General features: G+C 40.3%; 1 protein-coding gene across 3 annotated transcripts; it reads left to right on the forward strand.

Moving 5' to 3' along the window:
• Positions 1 to 168: 168 nt before the first annotated feature.
• ZnT86D (zinc transporter 86D) lies at positions 169 to 24,941 on the forward strand. Of its 3 annotated transcripts, XM_067110260.1 has the most exons (3): positions 207 to 298; positions 4,769 to 4,826; positions 22,676 to 24,941. In XM_067110260.1, exon 3 carries the CDS (start codon positions 22,973 to 22,975, stop codon positions 24,071 to 24,073), a length of 1,101 nt encoding a protein of 366 aa, XP_066966361.1. In that variant the 5' UTR covers positions 207 to 298; positions 4,769 to 4,826; positions 22,676 to 22,972; the 3' UTR covers positions 24,074 to 24,941. The 3 variants fall into 3 exon arrangements, with proteins under 3 accessions (XP_066966360.1, XP_066966361.1, XP_066966362.1); XM_067110259.1 differs by lacking the exon at positions 4,769 to 4,826 and having other exon boundaries at positions 169 to 298; XM_067110261.1 differs by lacking the exon at positions 4,769 to 4,826 and having other exon boundaries at positions 242 to 420.
• The last annotated feature ends 1,244 nt before the right edge of the window (positions 24,942 to 26,185 follow it).

Here is a 26,185-nt window from a genome sequence, read left to right on the forward strand (position 1 = left end):
TGGCGTAAGGTTAGGTTAAATTGCCCGCGGTGTCATCAAAATAGAACCTTTACTGACTTGATGCAAAAATTTAATCTTGTACATTATTATTAGATTATAGATATTCTACATAGAGACAGAATAGTTTGAAACTGTAAACGATTTCATATTTAACTTAAGAAATACCAGAAAGATAGTATTGGCAGAACATGACCCCATCTGAGTTTGTGTACATCATCAGTCTGTCCGCCGCTGGCTGAACGTCAAAAACCTTCTTCCTATTGTGTATACCGTGTGGCCGATTCTCCATTTGTCGAAGGTAATATAAGCATATATATACCTATTTGATATTTAAATCAACTAACAATTTATGTGAAATGTGGCATTTAGCAAGAGGGAAACTGGAGAATGTAAATTATATCGGAGAAAAAGACAATGAAGGTGAGAGGTGGTTTTGACATTCTTGATGCTTTTCCTTTCCATCTGGCAGGAAATTAGGATAGCGTAAACGTCATCCGCGAAATAGACCCATTTATGGGGAAACTGGTCTATGAAAACGCTGTTTATGATCGGACGGCTTAAACAATATACTGGACTGTAAATTAGTAGGCAGGATATTGATATTACAGGTTAAAATAACCTCGGCGTGCCTGTATGAAGAGGAAGCATATCGTGGTTTTTGGAAATACCGCTTGTGTAATGGGCTAACCAGCGGTACTTTTTTTGAAGGCCATTCAGATCTCGTGCAGTGTTAGGCTACTTAATGTTCACCCAAATTTTACGAAGGGTAAACTAGTGTGCTGAATGCTTGGGTTGCACTGTATTTAACAAAAAGGACAGCGGTAGCCTAGGCTGCCCTACGTGGAAAGGATGTCTTAGGCATGGCCCTCGTTCTCGTTCATAAATGATTGATTAGTGAGGCTAGGCATGTTTTTTCTAATCTGGATGCAAATTAATATAGTCTAGGCTGATACTCGGATGCTCTAGCCAAATTTCTCGCCATACCCTGTATCCTAGGTTACTTGAACCAGTTATTTTTCTCACTGCATAACTATCATGGGTTATATGCAGCTGTAACTGTTGCTGGTGAAAATCCCAGTAATTCTAAGTTGCCGCGGAGCTACTACTTAGTTCTACCAAAATCCCTTGTTTTAGTATTTATCCAGTCCCCCATAAATAACAGTAGCCTAATGGAGATGACCCCTACAGGAAACTTGTATTTTTAGGTATTTTTAGGGGGAAGGAAAACTGCAAACAATGGCTTGTTTTCTAGTATCAAGTTTAATACTACTTAGTTTGCTTGGTGTTTAATTTTGTTTACAACTAAAATGTGGAATAGTTTACTTAGTGCAGTTATGGAATTATCTGACAACCAAATGTTTATGCGAGGAGCAAATTAATTCCTGCTTTCTGCTCACCTGGATTCGTGTGTATTGGTCTTATTATCTATTCCCTTATATTTATATATATATATATATATATATATATATATATATATATATATATATATATATATATATATATATATATATATATATATATATATATATATATATCATCTAGTCCATCTAGTCCCCTGCAACTTGTCTAAGTAGGCTGATTTCTCTTAGGATTCCTCTAGGGTTTATAATCTGTTGACTCTGTCCACAAGGGTTTTCAGCAGATTTATAGAAGGAAACAAAAAAGTGATTTAGTCTACATGCATAAACCAGAAGAAAAGCATTCAGAAAAGTACTTGGTTCATATCTGTAATTAATATCACTCACAAAACCTATTAATAATGAACAAAGGTATTACAAGGCAAGTAGAGGGATTTATCCTAACAGTAATCATACCATCTCTAGTCCGACCTAGAACACTGGGTCCTTACAGATGATGGGTACTTGACCTTCACTGTACCCCCTACTTTGACAGCTGACTTACACTCTGTGTGTCATAGATCAAATTACAGGGTTGCTTTCCAACCTTACATTCTTCAGTTCATTCTGAGGATGCTGGGTCCCAGTAAATTACGTGGATGCATCCCAACCTTACATTTCCTAATCTAACCTAACTTAGGGGGACTGGATCTTACCTGACCTAGAGTACCATAAATCATTGAAGTGAATTGTAAAAATTCAACCCAACTTTACCTTGCTCAACAGTTCCTAACTGGCAAGGGTACATCCTTTTTCTCCCAGTTACATTGTACACTGCTTAGTTTATTCAGTATTTTAAGGTTGAGAGACACAGCTAGAAGGCACACGTGTCCCTGTTGTCCCAATCAGCTCTCCAGAGGGTTTTGTGGTGGAGAGCCTCATATCAGTGGGAAGGAATATTTTCATATAGATAGTAGTAGTTGAACTTCACGATTTTTCATATAAAAGTTATCATTGCTTATTTATTATCTCCATCAGTACCTCTGACACACAAGCAGTCTTTGTTAAACAGATTACCATTGTATTGGATGGTGAAAGTTGAGAACTTCATCAGGAGACGTAAAGTTTCCAAACATTATATAACAGAAAAAACAGATTGTACAATTTCTCATGTAAAACAAAATGTCTCTAAACAATTTATAGGAAACCCTTTCAAAACAACAAAAGTGGATTTGAAATATAGAGTAAGGCGTCATATTTTCATCAGTAAATATGTAACTTATTATTCAGTTACTAGTTGTATTATTTATGGGAAAAATGTCAAAATAACCATCATTTAATAATTTCTCATATTTTTTCTCACAAGGACTTTTAGTACTGATTTCTTGGTATTACGGGCTGCCTTTCAACCTCAGTTAACCAAAGCTAGGCATAACTAATTTGATACAAAATTTTGGTGGCTAACAAATCATTTACTGTATCTGTACAAGGTAAGTGTTTGCTAACTTGACCAATCAGAGGACATTATTTCATTAGGCTACACACAATGTTAAATGAGAGAGGCTAGACCTAAGCCTTGTAACTGAAATACCAAAAAGAATTCCAAGACTGTATCCTGTTAGGCTGCTTAGGCTAACCTAATTGTACACTAGCATACTATTGCTGATCTGGTAAATGATACTTTTAAAGTGCTCTACTGAAGTGTGAAGTCAAGCAAAAGAGGCATTGTAGTATGAAATAAACTCATTTACAGTATATGAATTATGTATGAAATCAACTCTAAACAAAGAAATAAAAAACTGAGAACAGGGATTTAATTTATTTTGAAAGTATAAAAGGCCAAGAAGCCTATGAGCAAAATGGACAGTACCATTGGGAAATTTTGATAACAGGGTGCATTGCATCATAATCTAACCTAGGGCATAGTGTCCCACCTGACTATGAGTCTTTGACCCCCTGGACCCTCACTCCCTAACCATGTTCAGAATTGCTGTGTACTACTTGACTGGGCAGCAGCAGTAATTATTGGAAGTAAGTCAAAGGTTTAAGTGTACTGTAACGAGCTTAATACTATACTGCAACCCCTCAAGGTATAATTTTTTTTTTTAATTAACAAGATACATTTTGATGATTTTCTTAGGTTTCCATTTTAGATGTGGTGCATTTGCAGAAAAGACCTAAAAGTTAGTGGTAAAAATATAGTACAGTTTAGTTTAGGGTATTAAACTATTTGGAATGGGTGCTAGCTGTGGGATATTGTAATTGTTTATGTTATTCTAGTGTCTGTTGCTTATCAGATAGCCAAACCCCCTGAGCATCAGGCCGATGGAGGGCTATTGTTTTTCATATATATATGTAATATTTATTTTGATGGAATGGAGGGTGGAAAGCTGCATCTTTCCAGTCTACTCTCTTATTGATACAGTATTATACTCCATTTTATTCCCTTTCATATACTAATAGAACTATTTTAAACTTGCAGGGCAGTGTTGAATATAGTTTTTTCTGACCTAGGGTGCCATAAACTTTTTGGGCTGCCCACCCATCCTAACAGGACCTAGGGCACTGTAAATCGTAGAAAACAATATTTGCTTTCAAATGCCTTTTGTACATTTTGATTCTACTACCATGTCTCTTTCTCTAGAGCTCTTCCTTGATGTAACTCTGCATACTGTTGTTGTCTTTTGTATGTTTTCTTACAGTAATTTCCACTGAACCTAATGGAAATTTTAATAACTTCAGTTACTGTTTTGTGAACCTGCACTGTGCAACAGCTAGTCTTCTGAATAGCTTAAACTTACTGTGTATGCACTTCACTGACTGGTAAGGTACCTTGTTTTATATTTAAACTGGCAATAAGGTTATTTTGTTCTCGAGAGTTCAAAAAAATCCTTAAATCACTCAATGATGTAGCCTCCTGGATAAAGGGCTGTTAGTCAAAGGTGGTGTTGCCATGACTCAGTGAACTTTAACATTGCATTAAGCTCCCACCTAACAGTGCTACCCCACTTTTTCGCGCTTCACTTTTTCACGCTTCATTTTATCATGGATTTTTGTGGAACATACTTTTCACTTTTATGTGGGAACTGTCACTAATTGGCAAATTTTTCTATGGACAGCATCCAAAATTGTCACTAATTTGCTTTTTTACATATTAAATTAGGCAGTCAGCATTTTAGTTTGGCGTACAGGTATTTGGCAAAGTTAATCATATATTTGAATATAATGCGCAGGTACTTCTGCAATGTAATCTCAGCTGTGCTATGCCCTGCCTTTCTTGGTGCTACCCTAGCTTGTACCCCCAGTATTTGTAGTTAATTAAATCATGAAATAATGCTAACTGTATATCCAGAGGCTGCTTCCTTTGAAGAGGCAGTTTTGGTATCCATTAAAAAAGGTAAATTTATTAATATTCTTTCTCACAATGACAGAGCTTGATTCTAGCAGCTGTGTCCATGTTTTCACAATAGAAAACATAATCTCAGACAAGTAAGTAAATATGAAAACGACTACACACTGTAGTCATATGGTTGATATTGATACATTTAAAAATGCCATTCTGCATGAGGAAGAACTGTTGAATTAATGTTAGACCATGTGTTCTTACCATCAGTATTCTAGAACTTTGTTGGTTTTGAATTATTGCTTGTCAAAGATTGCTGGATATTTAATTGTTGATGCAGTTGTCCATGAACAGTTTGCATGTAGCCTATTTGGAGTATATATGCTGGTGGAACACATCTTTGAATTGCCGGTCTGTGCATAAGTACCATGTGGCTGTTGCTTATTGGTGCTGTGTTTGTTTTGCATGACCGTTAGGAAATTTGGATGCTGTACTGCAAGTTTTGTTTAGTGCTTATGTTTTTTTTTCCCCACCCTCCTTTTGGCTTTGGTGACTAAATTTTGTACATTAAATGCCTTCTGGGGATAATTGACACATACAGCATTGATTTAGATAATTTTATTTAAATAAACCTTTAATTGTGTATTGTGATTACAGTATTATTAATTATTTTTATCATAGCACCTTAGTTTTTATGACCTGTTGGTTATCAGGAATACTGTATAATGATTTTTACAGTTTTCCTCTATGTTGCATAAGTGCTGTACTGAAGTATTTTTGGAGTCATTGCTCATTGTTTGTCTTTGTTTCACACCAAGTAAGTCTTTGGGCAAGATGAGTACAATATCTGCTGGCACTAATTTCTGCTTTTGTACACAATACAAAGTTGTTTTTGTTGATTGTGTGGACTAACATCTCCCACCCTTATTTACTAAATTGCAAAAGTTTTCTTTTTCCAGTTTAACTGATATCAGTTCTGAACTTGCAATATTAAGGGATTATGACAGAGGAGGAGAAGAAAAAAAAAAAAAAAGTGATTTAGGAGATGACATTCCCTTAAACAAGAAGTTGAACTAGGATTTATCCATCATGAATATGAATTCTAAGTACTGTAGATATTGTAATGTAACTGACCACCAGCGATATAGATTATTGGTACAGGTCAGATCACCAGTAATCGGTCTCTGATAATAGCTTTTGCTTGATGGAGTAACTGAGAGCTTGCATATTACAGGTCCAAATTGAAATTAATTTATGACATTTTGATCATGTCTGATAAGTAGATGAAGGTTGACTACATTCAAGTCAACTATAGTTTCAGGACTAATAGACTGACAAGTCTGTTATGACTAGAGGGAGCTGCAGTCAGTAATCAGTGAGGTAAGTCTTTATACTGAATGTGGCAAAGTAAAGGGATGAAAGCATATAACAATAGATAAGACTTCTGTTGAGAGAAGTGGCTGTATATTTATGAACAGTTAATGCCAACACTTCACACTGGTCATCATTTTAGCCAAATGAATTACAAGAGATGTGTAACATGGTACCTATAAAGACAGTAAAGTTGACATGGAGGGATAGCATATTGTATGATTAAGGATTCAAATGCAGGATGCAACAAGGTTGTAGATACAGTGGAACGGTCTCGACCCGTGCGAAACTCGACAAAATCGGATTCTGACACGAAATGCGAGTAAAGTTTGCGCCGGGAACAACAAACTGGAATCCGACCCGATGCGATCCGACCCGTCGACAGGAAACATATGATGTTTGTAAACAAAAGTGTTTGTTAACGCCGCCGCTAGTTGGCAGCGTTAGTGATTTTATACATTACAGTAGACTCTGAATGGAATATACCATAAATTAATACAATCCTGAAAGTACACAATGTTTATGTAATTACAGTAGTACGCGATCGCCACCACGGCGCCCTGGTTTGTTTACATTTGCGCTTGCCACAAGCTGCCGACAGTAATAACAAGACTTTTCTTAATTTTTTATAACAGACTACAGTACATTCGGCTTATTTTTAATATTATATTATTAATTTAATGTAATGACCAGGCTTGTTTTTTCATTGTATTTATCATTAACAACAGTTTTGTTTACCCGTTACAGTACATTCTGGAGTGCATATGGGCTGCCTAGCCTAGCCTGCAGCGCTCGGTCTACCACTGGTAGGCCAATTTTTTTGATACAGTATGCATTTAAAACTGTAGAAGACTTCTAATAAGGTAAGTTATGTAACTCTGAACTTATTTAATTGTAATGTGTGTAGTGTTTTGTATAAAAAGACAAAATGACTGGTGGTCAGGAATGGATTAATCCATTTTCAGTTATTTCTTATGGTCGAAATTGATTGAATTGACAAAATCGAATCTCGACATTCCTTCAGATTAGCGAAACCGAGTGTAGTTTGGACACCAGTATGTGTATAATTTGTTTGTTTTAATGCCTATCCCGGTTCCTCATGAAGAATAATGAACCTGTGTCCTGGAGCAAGCCCTAAACCATTAAGCCATGAAAGATTTTCTTTTATTATACTCTCATTCGTACATGGTTAATGGTGAACTCCAACTAGGGAACTCCCTTAAACCTTTTTTTTATATAAGTAAGTTTACTATTAGTTCCTACTTTTCGCTGCAGCTTGAGTTTTAAATTTCGCAGTAGCGCTGATATTGTTTTGGTGTAGGTAACAGACCTGCCCACTTTCAAGGAAGAATAGGCACAACTGGCTCAGGTATTCAATTCGTTCCTGCTGCTCGTTGGCTGAACATCGGTCAATGGGTAGCTTTTGTTTGATTTGTTTCCACTGGTTGTTTGTGGACATTGCCGAATTTGGTGAAGTACGTTGCAGTTTTTGGTAGCGCTAATCACCTTTTTTCTTAATTGTGACTGAATATATCAGATTCTAGTGCTCATAGTATTAGGTATTGCAGCAAGGGCTGCAAGACGAGACTGACATCTGCTAAGTATGACACTCATACTATCTGAACCTCTTGTAGAGGGCATAATTGTTCTCCTGACATTATCTGTGATGAATGTAAGGAGTGGAATCAGGGGAAATGGGAGGCTTTAAATTCTCATTTAGCAAGACTTCAAAGAGACAGAAAGAGAAAGGCGGCTGCCAAAGCCGAGGTTAGGTTGCAGCATTCTCCAGAGGTGTCTGTCCTTTCGACTCCTATGACAGCTTTTTCCCCTATTCCAAGCCCTCTGTCTCTGCCTGTAATTCCTTTACCGGGCTCCCAACCTTCCGAGCCCAGTGCCTTAGCCAGTCTTGAAGCCTGAGTAGATAAGAAGTTTAGCTATCTGGTAGCTACTGTAACCCAATTGGGCGCTTCTTTTAAGATCTTAATGAATCAGTTGAGTGCAAAAAGTGTCAGTGCAAGTGTCGTGTCAGTGGAGGAGGTGGCTACTCTTCCTGCTGACGCTCCTAGACCTAGGTACCTGTCAAACTCCCCTAAACCTGGGAGGAGGCAAACCAAACATCCAAGGGAGGTCGGTGGGGTTTGCCCACGGGTAGTTAACCCCCCCCAGTTGAGACTGTTGGTGATCCCAGGTATCGTCAGGCAGCCACTGGAAAGGCGTCTTACACATCTCCTAAACTCGGTCCCTGCCAAACTCCCCTAAACTTGGGAGAAGACATACTGTCAGTCCATGGGAGTCCGTAGGGGTTTTTGCCTCCAGATAGTTACTCCTCAGTCGATCCTGCTGTCCGCAGTTTTCGAAGGACACCTACTGAAAAGGCTTACAGCAAACCCACCATATTCATGTTCTCATGATTCGTGGACTCACCGATTTGCAGGATTTTCTGTGGAATGTATCTATAAATTATTCATGGAAAATTTGGCAATTCACAGACTTTTTCGTGGGGAAATATTCACTAATTAGTGTATTTTGATGTTATTTTCATGACTAAATACATTTTTTATGATAAAAAAATGATTTACCAATTTTCAAATAATAATAATAATAATAATAATAATAATAATAATAAATAATACATAACTCAGAGAGGGAGAAACTGGTTTTTTCCCCTCCATTCAGGACGGACCCCGATCTCATTAAAGCGAAGATAGATGCTCAGAATTGATAGTATTGAAATACTAAAATTATATTAAAGTACTATTGAGATTATATTAAAATGATATATGTGTTTTAGGATGATAATACAGTATAAGCATTTTTAGAGGGTACATTTCATGATAAAATAATGATTTATGGTACAAACTAATTTTCAGATATTAATACAGTATTATTAAGTTTAATAAGATTAAATAATAACATTAAATAATAGTAATAATTCTCTCTCTCTCTCTCTCTCTCTCTCTCTCTCTCTCTCTCTCTCTCTCTCTCTCTCTCTCTCTCTCTCTCTCTCTCTCTCTCTCTCATTTAGGGGAGAGAATTTTTCTGACGTAATATGTATGTATGTTTCTTTTGTATGATAAATTATTCATTTACCTGATAAGTACTAATTTTCACATATGTAGATTAATAAGATTAAATAATAATGATAATAATAATAATATAATTTCCATGCATTTGTGTAGTAAATTTTTTAACATTTAAACAAACAGTGATTCCCATTCTTTTTTATACTCAGCTTGAGAAAGGTCGGGGTAAATGTCAATTTATTTGGCAGTTTGGTATATTGGTCAGAGGGGAAGGAGTGTTGCCCTCAGAAGCTCAAAGATTTCAGTCTTTTGATATCATAAGCTTATATTCTCTCTCTCTCTCTCTCTCTCTCTCTCTCTCTCTCTCTCTCTCTCTCTCTCTCTCTCTCTCTCTCTCTCTCTCTCTCTCTCAAGAAAAGTTACTGTTTGTGTGTGTGTTCATAGTGTTTTAAAAATGTGTAGTAAAGGTGTTACATCTTTGGAAGACAAAAGCAAACATACAGTAAACCCCCGTATTCACGGTCTCACGATTCGCGGACTCACCTATTCGTGGATTTCTCTGTGGAACGTATATACACATTCGCTGAAAATCCGCCCATTCACAGTATTTTTCACTGAGAAATATTCACTAATTACTGTATTTTTATCTCATTTTCATGACTAAATGCACTTTTTATGATAAAACTATTAAGATATGTACGATAATTCGATTTTGCAATGGGGTAGGCAGTTAATATCGATACAGCAATATTTATAAAATATTTTCAATTTCGCGCAGGCGCAGGCAGCAGTGTACAAGCAGGCAGTGAGAGAGACCAAATTACAATAGACCAACTTTTCCTCCAACTCTTTATCCCATCTTCCAGTTAAAAAAGTAACAGAGAATGATAAAAGCATTGTTAGTAACGTTATACTCTTGTGTAAATGCTTACAACCATAAACCGACTGAAAAACTGTTGTTTTGTTTATCACCAAAATGGATAATAACAGCGCTTTTGCTTGTATTTCAACCATTGTACGTTAATACACAATTACCGTAGGTTATAGTACAAATGACGTTAAGTAGAATAGGGCTGATATATTTTTACATTATACCCTTATTCGGTTTGGATAAAAGATCGGCAAGGAAATGTAGTGCTAAATTTATGCAAGTTGTAGCTGAAGCTGAGAAAACAATGTTCAAGCTGCTAATGACTGTAAATTATTGTGCAACAAGGATGAAACTTGACCGTAATTAAAATTGGAGAGAAAGTATTTTAATTGAAACTACTGGGCACGAAAGAACACAGTACTGCTATTTTTATGCCGTTAAATGATAATTACGTAAAGCTCATATTATGATGAAATCAAGTGAAAACAAATCTTGCCAAAACAGATGCCCAAACGGCCAACGTCATCTATTAATGAAAAAACAGAAAAATTAATTTCACAATGAGGCATATTTAAGTTCTATTTCGATTTAGAAGCACTTCTTACAGTATAACGAAAAATAACCTTGCCCCATATAAATAAAGTATCTAGAGATCCATTTATGCTAACTAGAAGCAAGAAAAGCTCCCTGAACTGAGTTAAATGTAGCAAAATAAACAACGCACAAACAATTTCCAAACCAAAACATTGATTGCTATGATCGCAATTTATAATACAAAAGCAATACAGTGTAATAATATATACAATATTATTGGATACAGTGAATTATAACATAACACCTAAAAGATCCATGGAAAAGATGCATATTCGTTATGTTGATGTTGTATAATATATGTGAATATAGAGTACAGTATAATGTAGGCTACGCTACTGTACTGTAAACCCCCTGTATTTGCGGGTTTCTCTGTGGAACATATCTAGCCATTATTCGCGGAAAATTCGCCCATTTGCGGTATTTTTCACTGAGAAATATTCACTAATTACTGTGTTTTCATATAATTTTCATGAATAAATGCAGTTTTTGTGATAAAAATATTAAAATACTTAGGTATAAGCATTTTTACTGGGTTTTTCTTGTGTTTAAACTATCAAAATAGCCAGTTATAAGTGTTTTTAGAGGGGTTTTAAGTATTTGCAGATTTTAGCTATTCGCGGGGGGGCGTGTGGTACGCATCCCCCATGAATACTGGGGCTTCACTGTATATGTATACGATAGACCATAGTGTAGGCTAAGCTAATTCTTGTTTGTTATTCAATTTCTCTGTATTGAATAACCATAAGTCACTCTGCGTGAACCTCCAGAATTAGCTGATATTAATAATTACTATTCCGTGTATGTGTAGAGTGTACTTTATAGTGTAGGGGAGGCTACCATATACATTATGTATGCATGGTACCGAATACCCTAGTGTAGGCTAGCCTGTATTCGAGATACATTTTTCCAACAAACGATGGGTTTTTTGGAACCTAACCCCATCATAAGTAGGATAACACCTGTATAAGCATTTTTAGTTTTTTTGTGTGTGTTTGAACCATCAAAATAGGCAGCTCTAAGTGTTTTGAGAAGGGTTCTATGTATTCCCGGGTTCTAGCTATTCGCGGGGGAGTGTGGTATGCATCCCCTGCTGATACAGGGGTTTCCTGTATAAATTTTGTTGTTGTCAGAGAGATTAAGAGAAGTCTCTCTCTCTCTCTCTCTCTCTCTCTCTCTCTCTCTCTCTCTCTCTCTCTCTCTCTCTCTCTCTCTCTCTCTCTCTCTCTCTCTCTCTCTCTCTCTGCCAGCCTTGTCGAATATAAAAGTGGTAACTCTCTTTCTCTCTGCTTTGGCTGGAAGACTTAAAAGATACGTATATTTTTAAGGGTACTAATGTTTAAGGTGACTTTGAAATTATATTAATAGTATAATTTCAAAGATTAACACAGTAGTATGATGATAATTTTAGGCGTATTTGATGTAGGATGATACTTTAAGTATACATTTGGTATTTGAACTTTCAAGATAGGCAGTCATAAGCCTTTTTAGAGGGGGTTAGCAAGTATTTGCGGATTTGAACTATTCGTGGGGGTGTCTAGAACGCATCCCCCAGGAATACGGGGCGTTTACTGTATGAGTATATGTGCACGACTTATCAGCAAGGGAACCTGATTTCGACGTGGGCAGGAGGCGCAGCTGTACTGTTGTAAAAGTCAGCAGCTCCCGAGGGCAATCCTCTGCTTACGTGTAAACATTCCAGATATCTATGACAGATTTGTGAACCTTCTTGCAACTTCTGGGACCAGGAAGATGTCCTGATGTCTCCCGAGTTGCTTGTACCACAACTCTCATTTAAGAAGCACACCGAGTGGTCAGTATCGGCCGAGGGCCAGGTGGGGGTGCATTCAGTGTCGGCTGAGCGCCCAGCGATGGAAGGCATTATTATGGCTGATCATACATCTGGTGCCAGGCGTTCGGCTGGCATTGGCTGGCCAGTTGGTGATACTGCCGTACATTTTGAACGTTCGATAGCAGTCGAATGCCCAGTGACGTATGTTGATGCAGTGGATTATGAGCGCCCGAGCGGAAATGAGCGTGCTTTCTGAGCTGAGTGCTCCAACCACCGTTTGGCGCCCAATTGTCCTATGCAGGCGATCGCTCATCTGGCGCCAAGCGGCCAGTTGGTGATATTGCCGTATGTTTCAAGTGTTCGATAGCAGTTGAACGTCCAGTGACGTATGTTGATGCAGTGGATTACAAGTGCCCAAGTGGAGGTGAGCATGCCTTCCGAGCTGAGTACTCCAGCCACCATTTGGCACCTGATCATCCTATGCGGGCGATCACTTGTCTGGCGCCAGGTGGTCGGCTGGCGTCAGGAGGACAGTGGGTGGTACTACAATATGTTCAAATGTTCGGTAGCACTCAAATGTCCAGTGACACATGTTGGTGCAGTGGATTACGAGCGCCCGAGTGGAGGAGAGCATGCTGTCCAAGCCGAATGCTCCGACCATCATTTGGTGCTGATTGTTCTACATTGGTTCGCCCTGCTGAACGACCACTTAGCAGGAAGCGTTCTGTGCCAGATCAGACTTTAACCAAGTGTTCTCAGGACTTTGATAGTTCATCGGTTTTGGCAACTTCTTCTGTGATGACTCGTCAGACTCAGTTGCCACACTCACCACCTCGTTTGGCGCCACATCCTGACAAGCGTTTGACATCTCATACCACTACTGCTGATTGTCCAACAACTAGTCCCGACTCAGTCAGTCCTCTATTTAGGGATGATGATAGACTCTCAGAGTTTTTGGGCTTTTCCGTCTCAGAAAAGAACTCTGTCCTGCCTGCAGACGATTCAGAAATTTCTTGTTCTTCCTTCCTGCTCAGCCAAAGAGTGGATAAGCCTCTTGGGCACTCTTTCATCCATAGAGAAGTTTGTGCCATTAGGGAAACGGTACTCGAGACCCCTTAAGTTCTTCCTAGAGGCCAGCTGGCGCAGGAAGACGTCTCTGGACTCATTTGTCTTCCCCAATATTCCTGAAATCAAGGAGGACCTTTGGGGGTGACTGGGAGAAGAGAGATTCCTGGTAGGGGAGTCTTTATTCCCTTTGAACCCAAGCCTCACCTTGTTCTCAAACTCTTCAGACCTGGGATGGGGAGCTCATTTACAGAACCTGGAAGTTGCAGGGACGTGGTCACAAGAAGAAAGGTTACTCCACATCAATGTAAAGGAGCTGAAAGTGATACACCTGGCTTTTCAGCATTTTGCTGCAGTGACGCACAACAAAATAATTGCAGTCCACTCGGACAACATGATGGTCCTGGCCTACATAAGGAACCAAGAAGGCACGCGCACTTTCTCTTTGCCAGGCAGCCAGAGATCTTCTCATTTGGGCCCAGAACAAGTGTACTCGGATCGTCACCCGCTACATTCAGGGCAAGGTGAACGTTCTTGCAGACGTTAAAGAATCGTCGTCTTTCCTGTATTGCTTGTCAGTTCCGGACCCTCTGGCTTGGGCAACAGACGCAATGTGCCAGGATTGGTCCGACCTGGACATGTATGCCTTCCCACCATTCAGTATGGTGAGGGAAGTCATCAACAAGTTTGTCTCACAGCAACTCGTCGGTTACGCTAGTCGCCCCGTTTTGGCTGCAGAGGGAATGGTTCCCGGACCTTCTAAGCCTCTTAGTGGATAGTGGACTTCCCAAGACTTCTTCCAGAGCGTCAAAGTCTTCTCAAACAACCTCATTTCCTCCACTATCATCAAGGTTTGTCCTCTCTCGCTCTGACAGGCTTCAGACTGTCAGGAAGCTTGTCAGAGCGAAGGGATTTTCAAAGGCAGCTGCAAAGGCTATTGCCAGCTGTAGACAATAATCTTCATCCAACGTCTACCAGGCTAAGTGGTAATTTTTTTTTTTTTCGTGACTGTTGTCGAAGAAACGGTATCTCGTCTTCTGAGACCACTTAAGCTCGAATAGCCAATTTTTAATCTTCCTGAAGTCTTCTCAGGGTCTAGCGACTTTGACTATTCAAGGCTATAAATCCATGCTCAATTTTGTCTTTAGGCACAGAATGACTTTATTGAATCTTTCTATACTGTACTTCAAGGGGACACAGGCCACCTTCTATTCCTTGGAACTAGATGTCGTGCTTCGTTGGCTCTCAGGGCCTCCTTTTGAGCCTATTCATACATCCTCCTTGAGAGACTTAACCAGGAAGACTCTCTTTTTGGTTGCTCTAGCAACAGCAAAAAGAGTTAGTGGATTACAGCCTTGGACAAGCAGGTTAGCTTTTCACAAGGTGATGCAGTCTGCAGGTTTACCTTTTGGTTTCTTGCAAAGAGCAAAACCCCAGCTAATCCTTGGCCTCATTTGTTCTGTATCAAGAACCTTACAGATATCCTGGGACCTACAGACCAGGAGAGAATTCTCTGTCTGATCAGAGCCTTAAAATGTTACCTGGAGAGAACTAAGAGCACCAGAAGCTCCTCTCATAACCTTTGGTGTTCCATAAAGAGCCTATCTTGTTCCATGTCCAAGAAAGCGTTATCCCTCTTTCCTAGAGAAGTGATCCCTGAACCCCACAGGGGAATTCAGAAAGAGGCCCTACCTTTATTGAAAGTTGAAGCCCACGAAGTCCGGACAGTCACCACACTGGCTTTTAAACACAATCTGTCACTCTCAGACTATTCTTTAATCTATGTATTGGACATGCAGATTTGTGTTTGTGTCTTATTCTTTGTGTGATGTAGAAACCACTTATGAAAACTGCAGTACATTAAGATCGTTATCCATGGCTGGCTTGGTACTGGGGGAGCAACGGTAGGAGCATGTCTCCTATTTCTCTATCACCTCGCCTTGAATACAGGGGATTGAGTTATGGGAGCCTGGGTGTACTACATACCCAGGGCACCCACCAGTCTTCTAATGGATGGGTTTGGTGTTTTACGTAAGGTGTAGGTAACAATATATTTGGTCAAATTTTCTTGTACTGCGCCCAGGGCAACGGCATACCCTTTTGTATAAAGCTATGGCAACCATCAGGGTACTCCTTGGCGGCAAAGCACCCACTAAAGTAGAGGCGATTCTCAGCTTTACTGCTGCACCACTACAGGTTGATGAGAGCGCCGACCAGGGGCGTTACCTGTCTGCTGTAGCTCTCTCAACAGGTAAGGTTACAACAAGCATTGTCCAATGTTGGTTACCTTCTATTTCAAATTCATCTCCATTACTGAGTGTTTTTGAGTAGTTAGTGTCGGACTAGGCCTGGAATGTGGATTTGGGGTACTACGTTGCTGCGGATGCGCTGGCGGAAGCAGTCAGGCAACAGAGTGGTGTTGGGGTGGGACATCCCCAGAGGATGTCTCGTCCAAGCAGGAACTCCACTCCGTGCCGAATTCGCTTGACAACGCCAAGATGGTGAATTTTGTCACTCCAAGGGGTGATCACCCTGAGCTCAATTGTGGGGACGGTCAGGGACTGTTTGTCCACCCAGGTCACGGTCCACTTGGTGTGCTCCTCTACCTTGGCACTGGCTGGCACTTGGGCCCGATTGATCAGGCTAATATCTAAGCCAGTGTCAGCAGTAGTTGGCAGGTGCACTGGTGGGCTGGAACCATCCAGAGAAGCCACTGAGACGGACTGTGTCCAGACCCTCTCAGGGTGAGTTCTCTCCAGTAGCTCAGCTAAGGAGCCGGTGGCACTGATCATGTTGACGTGCATGGGCGCGACCACATGTTTTTGGGCATGCAGGATATCGTGAAGAAGAATGTCCTGAAGCTCCACAGTCTTAGCAGGGCCCCCTGTGATAGGTTGATCTCCGGCAGTGACAGTGTGCTGGGAAGATGGTGTGGAATTAGGCAGAGAGGAAGACTGACTGTTGTTGGTAGGCTGTCGAGAGTTGTTGCCTTGTTGATTGTTGCCTTTGTAGCGGCACTCTGCTTCAGCATGGCCGTACTTTTTACAGATGGGGCACGGAGGTTTGTTAGGCGGTCCGTTCCGTGAGCGATTGAGACCCGAGAGGTTCCCAGGTGGCACTATTTTGCACTGCAAGGTACTGTGGGAGGGGTTGTATGTCTCCCAAGCATTAGCTAAGCGGCAGGCTTCCTTGAGAGTGGCTGGCTGCTTATCGCTAAGATACATAGCCAGAGGCCCAGGCGCACTGGAAGAGGTCTTCCAGCATGGTCCGGTTGAACAAATCATCAAAGGTGTCGCACCGCATAGACTCAAACCAGCGGGTCCCAGCTTGGGTCTTGTGACAGGCCCATTCTGTCCAGGACCAGCTGACGTTCTTCGCCATAACTCGGAATCGTTGTCTCCACCTCTCGGGTTATTGCATACGCCTTAGTGATGGCCTCACAGACGGCAGCCATGTCCCCTCGATGATCTCTTTCCAGGGCTCGGTGGGCAGCCTTAGCCTTCCCGTCCAGGTGCTTGGTAAGCAGTAAGGCCCTCTCAGCCAGGCTGACGTCATAGGTCTCGAAGAGGAATTCGATCTCTTCGAGCCATTGTTCTGGCTCATCTTCAGTCCATTTTCCCACAAGATTATTGACTGTCGACAGAGAGGTATTTAGTGCAGATGGAGTGGTGCTAGAGGCTTGTTGTGCTGCTAAAGCTTCTGCGCTTTCCTTCTTGGCTCTCTCCAACTTGAGCTCCCTGTCTTTGAGGGCTAGTTCATGCTGTCCTCTACTGTCTTCTTCTTTGCTTTCATGCTGTCTTCTCCGCTCCTCTCTTTTTCTTCTTCTTCTCTCCGCTACTTGGCTTCTTGCTGTCTTCTCCTTTCTTCTTCCTCGCTTTCATGCTGTCTCCTTCGCTCCTCTCTTTCTTCTTCTTCTCTCCTTTGTTCGGCTTCTTGCTGTCTTTGTTCTTCTTCATACTTTCTCATCTCAGCAATCTGTTCCTTTACAAACCTTTGAAGGGCCTGGCCGGAAAGACCGTCCTCCTTCCCTATATCCCTGAAATATTGGTGCTCCTCGGTTGACATATTGCTGATGGGGAAGGGGTGCTGAGTGAGTTAACTGGGTGTTCCCGGAGGAAAAGGTTTTGCGACGATGAGGAAGTGTCCTTAGATTATTGGCACTTCAGTGAGTGGCACCTTTAAATCAGGTGGCACTGTGGATGAGTGTGCCGTGCGAAGGTCACACTAGGGAAAAGCGTTCCTGAAGGAAGTCTGAGTCCTTTTGGGTGGATACGCTAGTAAATGAAGTGATCCTGAAGGTATTCTTAGTCCTTATGAGTGGAAACACTTAGAACATGGGAGTGCTCCTGAAGGCTCTATGGTCCTTATGGGCGGATGCACTGTTAATGGGGTGTTCCTGAAGGAGCTGCGGTCCTTATGGGCGGAAACACTGGTTGTATGGCACTCTGTTTCTTCTATACAGGTGCAATGGCTTATAAGAGGTTAATTTGGTTGGGTGGCACTATGGTGCCAGTGCGCTCCGTGGAGCAATGCAAAAATGTCAGTGCATGAATGGACACTGAAGGTGAGGTACTCTGCCTGAGCAGAAGGTAAGTAGGGAGTAAAAGGTAAATGAGAGACTCCAGCAGAAGGGAAGAGAAAAGGAAAGTGAAAGGAGAAAGATAAGTGCTTCAGTGAGTGGGTGCTTAGCAGTGCTGCAGATTAGTGGCACTGAGAGAAATGGAAACTGGATGTGACACGAGTGGCTGGCTAGTTATAAGAACTAGAGGCGCTGCCTAACATGAGGACAGGTAGGATACAAGAATTGCACTCAATATGCCAGTTTAGCACTTGCAGTATAAGCAGATCTAAGATAAGATATACCCCACTCATGCACTCCAGTTGGACGACATGTAACGAGATAGAGGTACTTGCGCTCTATAGCATACGAGAAGTTATCTGGGCTGAAGCACTTGAAAGGAAAAAGCTGTTATGCGCGATTATTCGCTAAACACAAGTGCTCATAAACTTCACGCACTGTGTATATGATAAAATTTTCCTGGTAATGAATTTGAAATTCCAGCGTAAGTATTTGTAAGAGAATTCTTTGTATTTGCTTTTATGAGTCATGAGTTGGTTCCCAAACTCGTAAATAAATTATGTCGGTCCCGTGTTAAGGTGAAAGATATGCGAGGGAAAAAAACTCTCTCTCTCTCTCTCTCTCTCTCTCTCTCTCTCTCTCTCTCTCTCTCTCTCTCTCTCTCTCTCTCTCTCTCTCTCTCTCTCTGTGTAATGGAACATACTTGTCTGAAATTTTAGTTATTTTCCTTTATGCTCTCTCTCTTAAGTTAAAGGCGTCTTTTACAGTGAACTTTGAGTATTTACGTAATTTTTACTGTCTCGCGCTCATCAAGAGCCGTGGTATGATAAGCAAAGGGTTTTCAAATTGTTTCAAAGATTTTCCCGGGTTACGTTAAGGCACACAGGGAGGAAGGCTCGTTCCTTGAACGAATGTTGTGGGACTGCTGAGCTCGTGGAAACAGCTGATTGTACAAAGCACAGAGAAGAGGAATGAAACACTCTCCTTTCTTCAATAAAATTTTGGGTTTTGAATGAAAAGATGAATATTTTAACGTTAAACCATCAACAGTGTCTTTACTTTACTTTACTTTACTTTTAATACGCTTGGAAATGTTTTTTATTTCTCGGACACTGAGACGATTCACGCATGCGCCGATTTGAAGAGAAATGTTTCTTGCTCGCCATGTAAATGCCAGATCCCGCTACACGGTTTCCTGTAAGCTACTAGTTATACGAAAATTTATCACTTATCGAGAATTGTACACTTTCTCGGCTGTAACTATTCCGAAATAAATTCTTAGCTACTGGTTCTCGCTAACGCATGCAAAATTCCCTAACTACACACTCCCTAATTCCTAAGTGGCAACCTCACACCATGTCCCTACACTTTGGAAATTTGCGGGTGGACAATTCACTCCTACCTCACTGTTTCACTAACTTAAAACCCTATGCGTTCTCCTGTGTTTTGCGTAAGTCCTAACAGCAAATGTTTTGTTTCTTTAACAGAATATTAATATCACACTTCTCTTATTTCCTTAATGTTAGAAACATGTAAATACCCTTTTACCGACGGCCTCTGCTCCAATCGCTTCTGTGTCTTTTGAATAATGAGATGATTACCGTAAATTAAAATGATCGATTATTCCTGTTTTTTTTTCTAGTCTAGCTTAATAGCGAGGCTAATTAGCACTAATGCGACTAGATCCTGGCAAGTTGTCGTCACTGTCATAAACTGGGATCCTGGTTGAGGAGAGAATTGGAACAAATTACAAATTATTATTGCCAAGGAACCAAGTGAGCCCAAGTTTTGAACAAAGGAAAAGTTATTTGAAAACTTACCTTAGGTTTTCCCTGGATTTACACTTAAATGATTAAGGTTGCCATTTGAAATTAGACTTCTTTTACAATTAAAAGGGGTTTATTTACAAAGATTAAGCAATCAGGCAAGGAGACAAAACAGAATGCAAAATGGTAACCAATGGGCAGGCTCATTAATTATATACAGTGAGCAATAATGCAGTAATTGGCAAACAAGCCTGCTAATTAAGAAGGGGCCAATGTACAGTACAATTATTCCCGTTATATTAATAACTTGGTTAGGCAAAAATTACATGAAGGGGTCTCAGTTAATTATGCTGCGAAGGTATGAACTCCAGGATGGGGAAATTAATTCATATAACATTCGGTGGGCCACAACAGACTTCAGTAATCGATCTGCGACCAGGAATGGTTTCAGAATTTGAATGGCAGTCAGGCTTATCGGACACAGATTGCAACGGAGCAGATGATATCTCCCCTGGACTAACAATTGTGGGTGCAACAATCGATCGGCCGTTCGTCAGAAATACGTCAGCTAGCTGGAGCGAAGATGAGCGCTAGGAATGCGCTCAGAACGGAGTCGAGAAAGCCTCTCACATCTTCCAAAACAGCGATGTCTTGCTGGGTCCTGAATGTAGGCCGACATTCCCTGCAAAAAAGTCAGACAACCAGCAACGAGGACAGAGGGAAAGATTCCTTAAAGGTTAAGCACTTAAAGATTAAGGTCCTACCTGGCCACTAGCCCTAATAAGCCCATTAACCTTCCCAAGCGCTAACTCCTCCCACATCACGCGACGGGGGTGAAAAGGGGGGTCCCATTGTTCCCCTGATCGAACGATTGAAGGGGAAAGGGAGGCCTAATCGCTACCTACTGGTGCTAACAGCTCCGATCTGGTTCAAACTGTCTGTTTTTCTGCCCGTCGCCCGCCAATTTTCCTCGGCCCCAATAGTCAAAGGAACAACAAACTGCATTTCAAAATTAATTTTGCTAATTATATATCATGCACACCCCCAGACCAAGCAGACTTTAAGTCTGGCCAATTTAAGAAAAAACCATATCAGTGGAAAGAGGAAGATATGCAAATGCACATGATGTAAGAAAAAAAAATTCTAAAAAATTTTCCATACCATCCACTGGAAGTTGAAAGTGACTATTTACAACCCTGTGTGGGGCCTCTTTTACCATTTTTCCAGGCAAATTTGAACTGGCCTGGAAAAATGGTATAGCGGTGAGAGCGCACAACCTGCCCCGCAAGATGACATCAAGATGTATTATAAGGCCTGGATGCATCCCCAGTACCGTGAGGATGAGAGCTCCATGAAGAAAATCGTCATGGAGAACGTCATGCTGACCGAAGACGGTAAGAAAATAAATTTTGTAATTTATTACAAGAACCGCTGCACCCGTGACCTCGTGATGAAGGATAACCCCTCTCCACCAGCAAGAGAACCCCTCAAGCAGAAGAATGTGGTCTACCAATTTGTATGCCCTGTCCGAGGATGCCCCGGCGTTTATATTGGAATGACCATGATGCGTGTCAAAAAGGATCTCCTGCCACGCCCAGGAGGGTGCCATCATGAACCACGCCCGTGCTACCCACAATATTTCCATCTCCCGCGACAGTATTATACAAATTATAAGTATAATTGGGAGAGCCGCCGACCCTCGACATCTGTGCCTGCTGGAGGCGCTCCCCATTGCCGAGAGAAAACCCACAACGAATAAGACGCAGGTGGCATTGCTCCTACCCACGAATTCGAGAAGAGTAATGCCGAACACCCACCAAATCCAACGAATACCCGAAAATGACAACCCTGAGAATGGAGACGCCCCTGATGAGCGAGGCTCCCTTTGAGACAACCCCCCGACTACGACAGAAAGAGTAAATAATGACATCATTCATCCTCCGCCCAATAGCAGCCATACTACCGATGATGTCAATCGGCATGACATCACACAATGGCAGGCCAGTGGGAATGCTGGAATGAGTGATATTCCCAGGTTGCGAAGATCTGTCAGGATCGAGCTTCGCCGCAGAAATTTGGCTTGAAGTCCGCTGACTGCAACTAATCAAAATTTGCCGTCCATGACCCGTCCATGACCCCTGCTGAAGCCCATGTATAAATTCAGAAGGACCTATGCAACCTGCCAGTCTTCTACTAGCTCCCACTGAAGAATGACAGAAGAGTCTGTCGAAATGTCGCGGCAACAAGTGTTTAGCCATTATATGTCATAATATTCTTACTGTATAGAATACAGTATATAAAAAGCAGAAAACAGATTTTTTACGTTTCCCCCATGAAATGACAAATATGGGCGAGCTGCTAGCATGCACCTCCAATGAAGAGAAGTCCGCAGTAAGGAAAATAGAAAGTCTTCTACAAAATAAATGCAGCTGAAGCAGCAATAATATTCAATAAAACCTGTTTAAAAGAGGGTCTGCCGCCAAATTATATTATTATTATTATTATTATTATTATTATTATTATTATTATTATTATTATTATTATTAATGTATGAGTCCCTTAGACACAGTGCTTGTCTTCCTTTGTGCTCACCTATAGGATTTGTTCTTAAATGAGAATTGAACATGAAACAAGGTCAAGTTTAAAAACCAAAGGGAATGGATGAAAAGCGTGAGTGCAGCTTTAACTAAAGGGAGCTTGCAAAGAACCTGTGCCTTGCAAGACCTATGGGTAGCAGAAAATCAAAGTTTGGTGAAGATATCCCTGTTTAGTCTGATATTTTTTACTGACACATTTAGCTAATTTCAGTTTAGATTATGATGACACCTTAAGATTTACTTACACTTCCCAAATAAATTTGTAGGTAATTAAAGATTTTACTTAAGGTCCTTCAGTAGTTTTGAGTACATGTTCAAATGAGTATTTTTGTCTTTTCAGGAATGCGGTACTTATCCAGGGATTGCTGATTGTCGTCTTTAACCTTCAGATTGAGGTCTGATACGTCAAGTGGATACATTGTACAATTTCAATAGTATTTGAGGAGTGAAGCAACAAGTGCTGTTGTTGCTGGCTAAGTGTTTTGATTAATGGATTTCTTGTGGTCAAGTGATTGTAGACATGGTAACAAGAACAGGGTTTTATTCCCAGTGAACTGTTGAGGTGCTGTTAACCAATATGTTGAGTGACTGATTACTGTTAATAAGTGTTTCACAGATATACTAATTGGTTTTCATAATGTTACCGATTACAATAGATGTTGAAGAAACTAAGCCCCTTACTCATGTAAGCAAAGCAAGGTTAAAAGACTCAATCAGCAATGTAATAAGGCTGGTACTGTCAGACTCTGACTCTCGTAATCTTTTCTTTTTCCTGTTGGTAAATTTAACATTTGGCTTTGTGGAACTTTTGTATGGAGTATGGACCAACAGCTTGGGACTAATATCTGATGCTTTTCATATGTTTTTTGATTGTTCAGGATTGCTTGTTGGCCTGGCAGCCAAAGTTATCACCAAATGGAGAGCTAACGATAAATATACTTATGGATATGTCAGAGCTGAAATTTTGGGTGGGTTCATGAATGGCTTGCTCCTGATGTTTGTTTCATTCTTCATATTTGCAGAGTCTGTAGAACGGTTAATAGAGCCCCCAGAGGTTAAACATGAAAGGTTATTTCTGGTTTCAGTATTGGGATTTTTTGTGAATCTCATTGGTATTTTTGTGTTCCAGCATGGGGGAGGACATGGCCACAGTCATGGAGGGGATCATGGGCATGGCCATTCTCATGGTGGGCATGGCCATAGCCATTCTCATGGGGACCATTCCCATAGCCATTCACACAATGGACATGCTCAGCATGGGCATTCCCATGGTGGTGGTGCAAGCAGCAGTGGTGGTTCACAGATCATGCAAGGGGTGTATTTACACATACTGGCTGACACTTTGGGCTCTGTTGGTGTTATAATATCCTCAGTCCTCATGTACTTGTTTGGATGGATGATTGCTGATCCCATTTGCTCGTTATTTATTGCTGTACTTATTTTAGTTAGTGTTTTAGGTCTTTTGAAAAATTCAGTGGAAGTTTTGATGCAGAGGCAGCCAAGAGAATTGGATGATGTATTGTCAGGATGCTTTTACAAGATTAGTGCTCTTCCAGGAGTTTTTAGTGTTCAGGAGCCTCATTTCTGGACCCTTTGTACAGGGCAGTATATTGGAAATATCAAACTGGAAGTTTCTGCTGCTGCAGATCCACGTTACGTTGTTCAACAGTCCCGTGCTATTCTCAGTTCTGTTGGTGTCACACAATTATATATACAGTTAGATTATTCTACAATGTAGCATTTTTGCAATTTAGTTTTTTACAAGGTCATTTAGGTCGTTAGTCTACTTACAGTAGCTTGCCTGGTAAAGTCCTGCAGAGGTACAGTTCTTGTCAGGTTGCTGTTTGCTGTTTTAAATGTCTCAAAATCATTCTCATGTCATCCATTTCATTGAGAGTAATGAACTATAAATAATTGGTTTTTCAAATGTTTTTATTTAATATGTACTGTACAAGAAATTCTTAATATATACTGTTACTATATTTATAATAAATCTCAAAGTTCTATATACCTTCATTGTGAATCTTTATTTTAAAAATGCAGTTTTTGTCATTCCTGTGTTTTTGGATTTTGTATGTTGTGGTATTTGAAGCTGTGCTGACTGGTGACTGGTTATAGAATATTGGTAGGCAAGTAGAGAGTGGATGAATGATTGTACTGTATGCTCTTGAATGGCAAATTGTGATGATGCATACCATGCCTTAATTAGGTATGGGTATCATGTATTGCTGTGACATTCAAGTTTGAATTGCATTTTGTTTATTTGGAAGCTGCATAATTTATTTTGGTAGCATATTTTTGGTACTGTACCATGACATTACTAAGTTTCTTTTTAGATCATTAGATAATTTAGAAAATGAAATCATCTTTCACATTATTCAGGAAGACAGTCATGTATGTAAATATTTGTTGATGAAGATTTATATATATATATGTATGCTATATTCCATAAGCTAAATATAAATTCATAGTTTTGTATCTCACTAAATGAGACTTTTGATATAGTAATGATGATTGAGGAACTTGTTTGATACATAAAGTCAGAGAGGATCCAGCCATTTTTCCAGAGATGGGCCTCTTCATGTGCTAATAAAATATTGTTTACATGGCATCTGTTATTTACTCCTTGGAAGGATGTGTGGAAAATGTACTGTGAAAATACTTTCATTTTTGAACTTTCTTTTTAGAACTTCATCATTGTATGCTAGAATGCACCTAACATTATTGCAAAAATTGATATGCTTTAACCATTTGAGGGGTAGTGCCAGCAGTGCACTTCATGTGGTGCTCTGTAGGCATTACCTTAAGGTTCTTTGCAGTGTCCTTTCGGCCCCTAGCTGCAACTTCTTTCATTCTTTTTACTCTACCTCTATTCATGTTCTCTTCCGTCTTATTTCCACTGTCTCCTAACAATTGTTTCAACATTATTTTCAGCTCTGAATGACCTCCTGGGTCCCAGTGCTGGGCCTTTGGCCTAAATTGTATATTCCAGTTGCAATTTATATGCTTTAATAATACTCTGATTAATCATACTGTTTGTTACCAAGTAGCTTCCCCCCAACATTTCCTTGCATGTGTTGTTAGTCAGCCATAAGCAGTTTACATGGTATGTATAACTGTCATCACTGTCATCGTCTGTTACATAACTAAAAACATGTTTTTTTTTAAATACAGTACAGTATCATTCATGTGATCTTGCAGCTTCATCACCTTCTACAACACTCCAACAACCGTTACCGTGCATGTCATTTAGTCACTTACCATAATTTTATTGAATTTAATCTAGCACAAAAGGTTGCTTGCAGGGATGGTGAGGGGCAATAGTGGGCCTGCAACAGATTTTGAAGGCCTCAGAATCATCAACTAAAGTTTCTTGGTTATAAATCTCTGAAGTTTCAGGGTTTGTGCCAAGATTCTGAGTTACACAGAGAGGAGGTATTTCTGATTATTTATTAAAAAATACTGTAATAATAATTTTAAACAGTTCGTGACTGTTGGCCTGTTTAATGTATGATGCATCACTTTTTGCCTACGAGTACTAGAATCTTGCTTGGAACCACATCATTTCAGTGGTGTCATGATTACGATTACAACCTATAATTTTATGGCTTATGCATTTGGTGTGGTCTCCAGTTAACCTTGCGTTGGTGGTATTCTGTCAATAGCCACTGTCTCTTGGCATCTAGTACTTCTGGTTGGGTGACCAGAAGCACTTGCACAAAGTATCATTCTTTGGTCCATGAACTGACTATATTATAAAGAGGTCACATATGGTTGTAATTGCACAACAAAAATGTTCATGTTGACTGTTTCTTGAATTAGAGCAGTTTTCTAATAAGAGGAGGAACTT

Source organism: Macrobrachium rosenbergii, chromosome 10 (genome assembly GCF_040412425.1).
Source record: "Macrobrachium rosenbergii isolate ZJJX-2024 chromosome 10, ASM4041242v1, whole genome shotgun sequence".
Classification (NCBI taxonomy): domain Eukaryota; kingdom Metazoa; phylum Arthropoda; class Malacostraca; order Decapoda; family Palaemonidae; genus Macrobrachium; species Macrobrachium rosenbergii.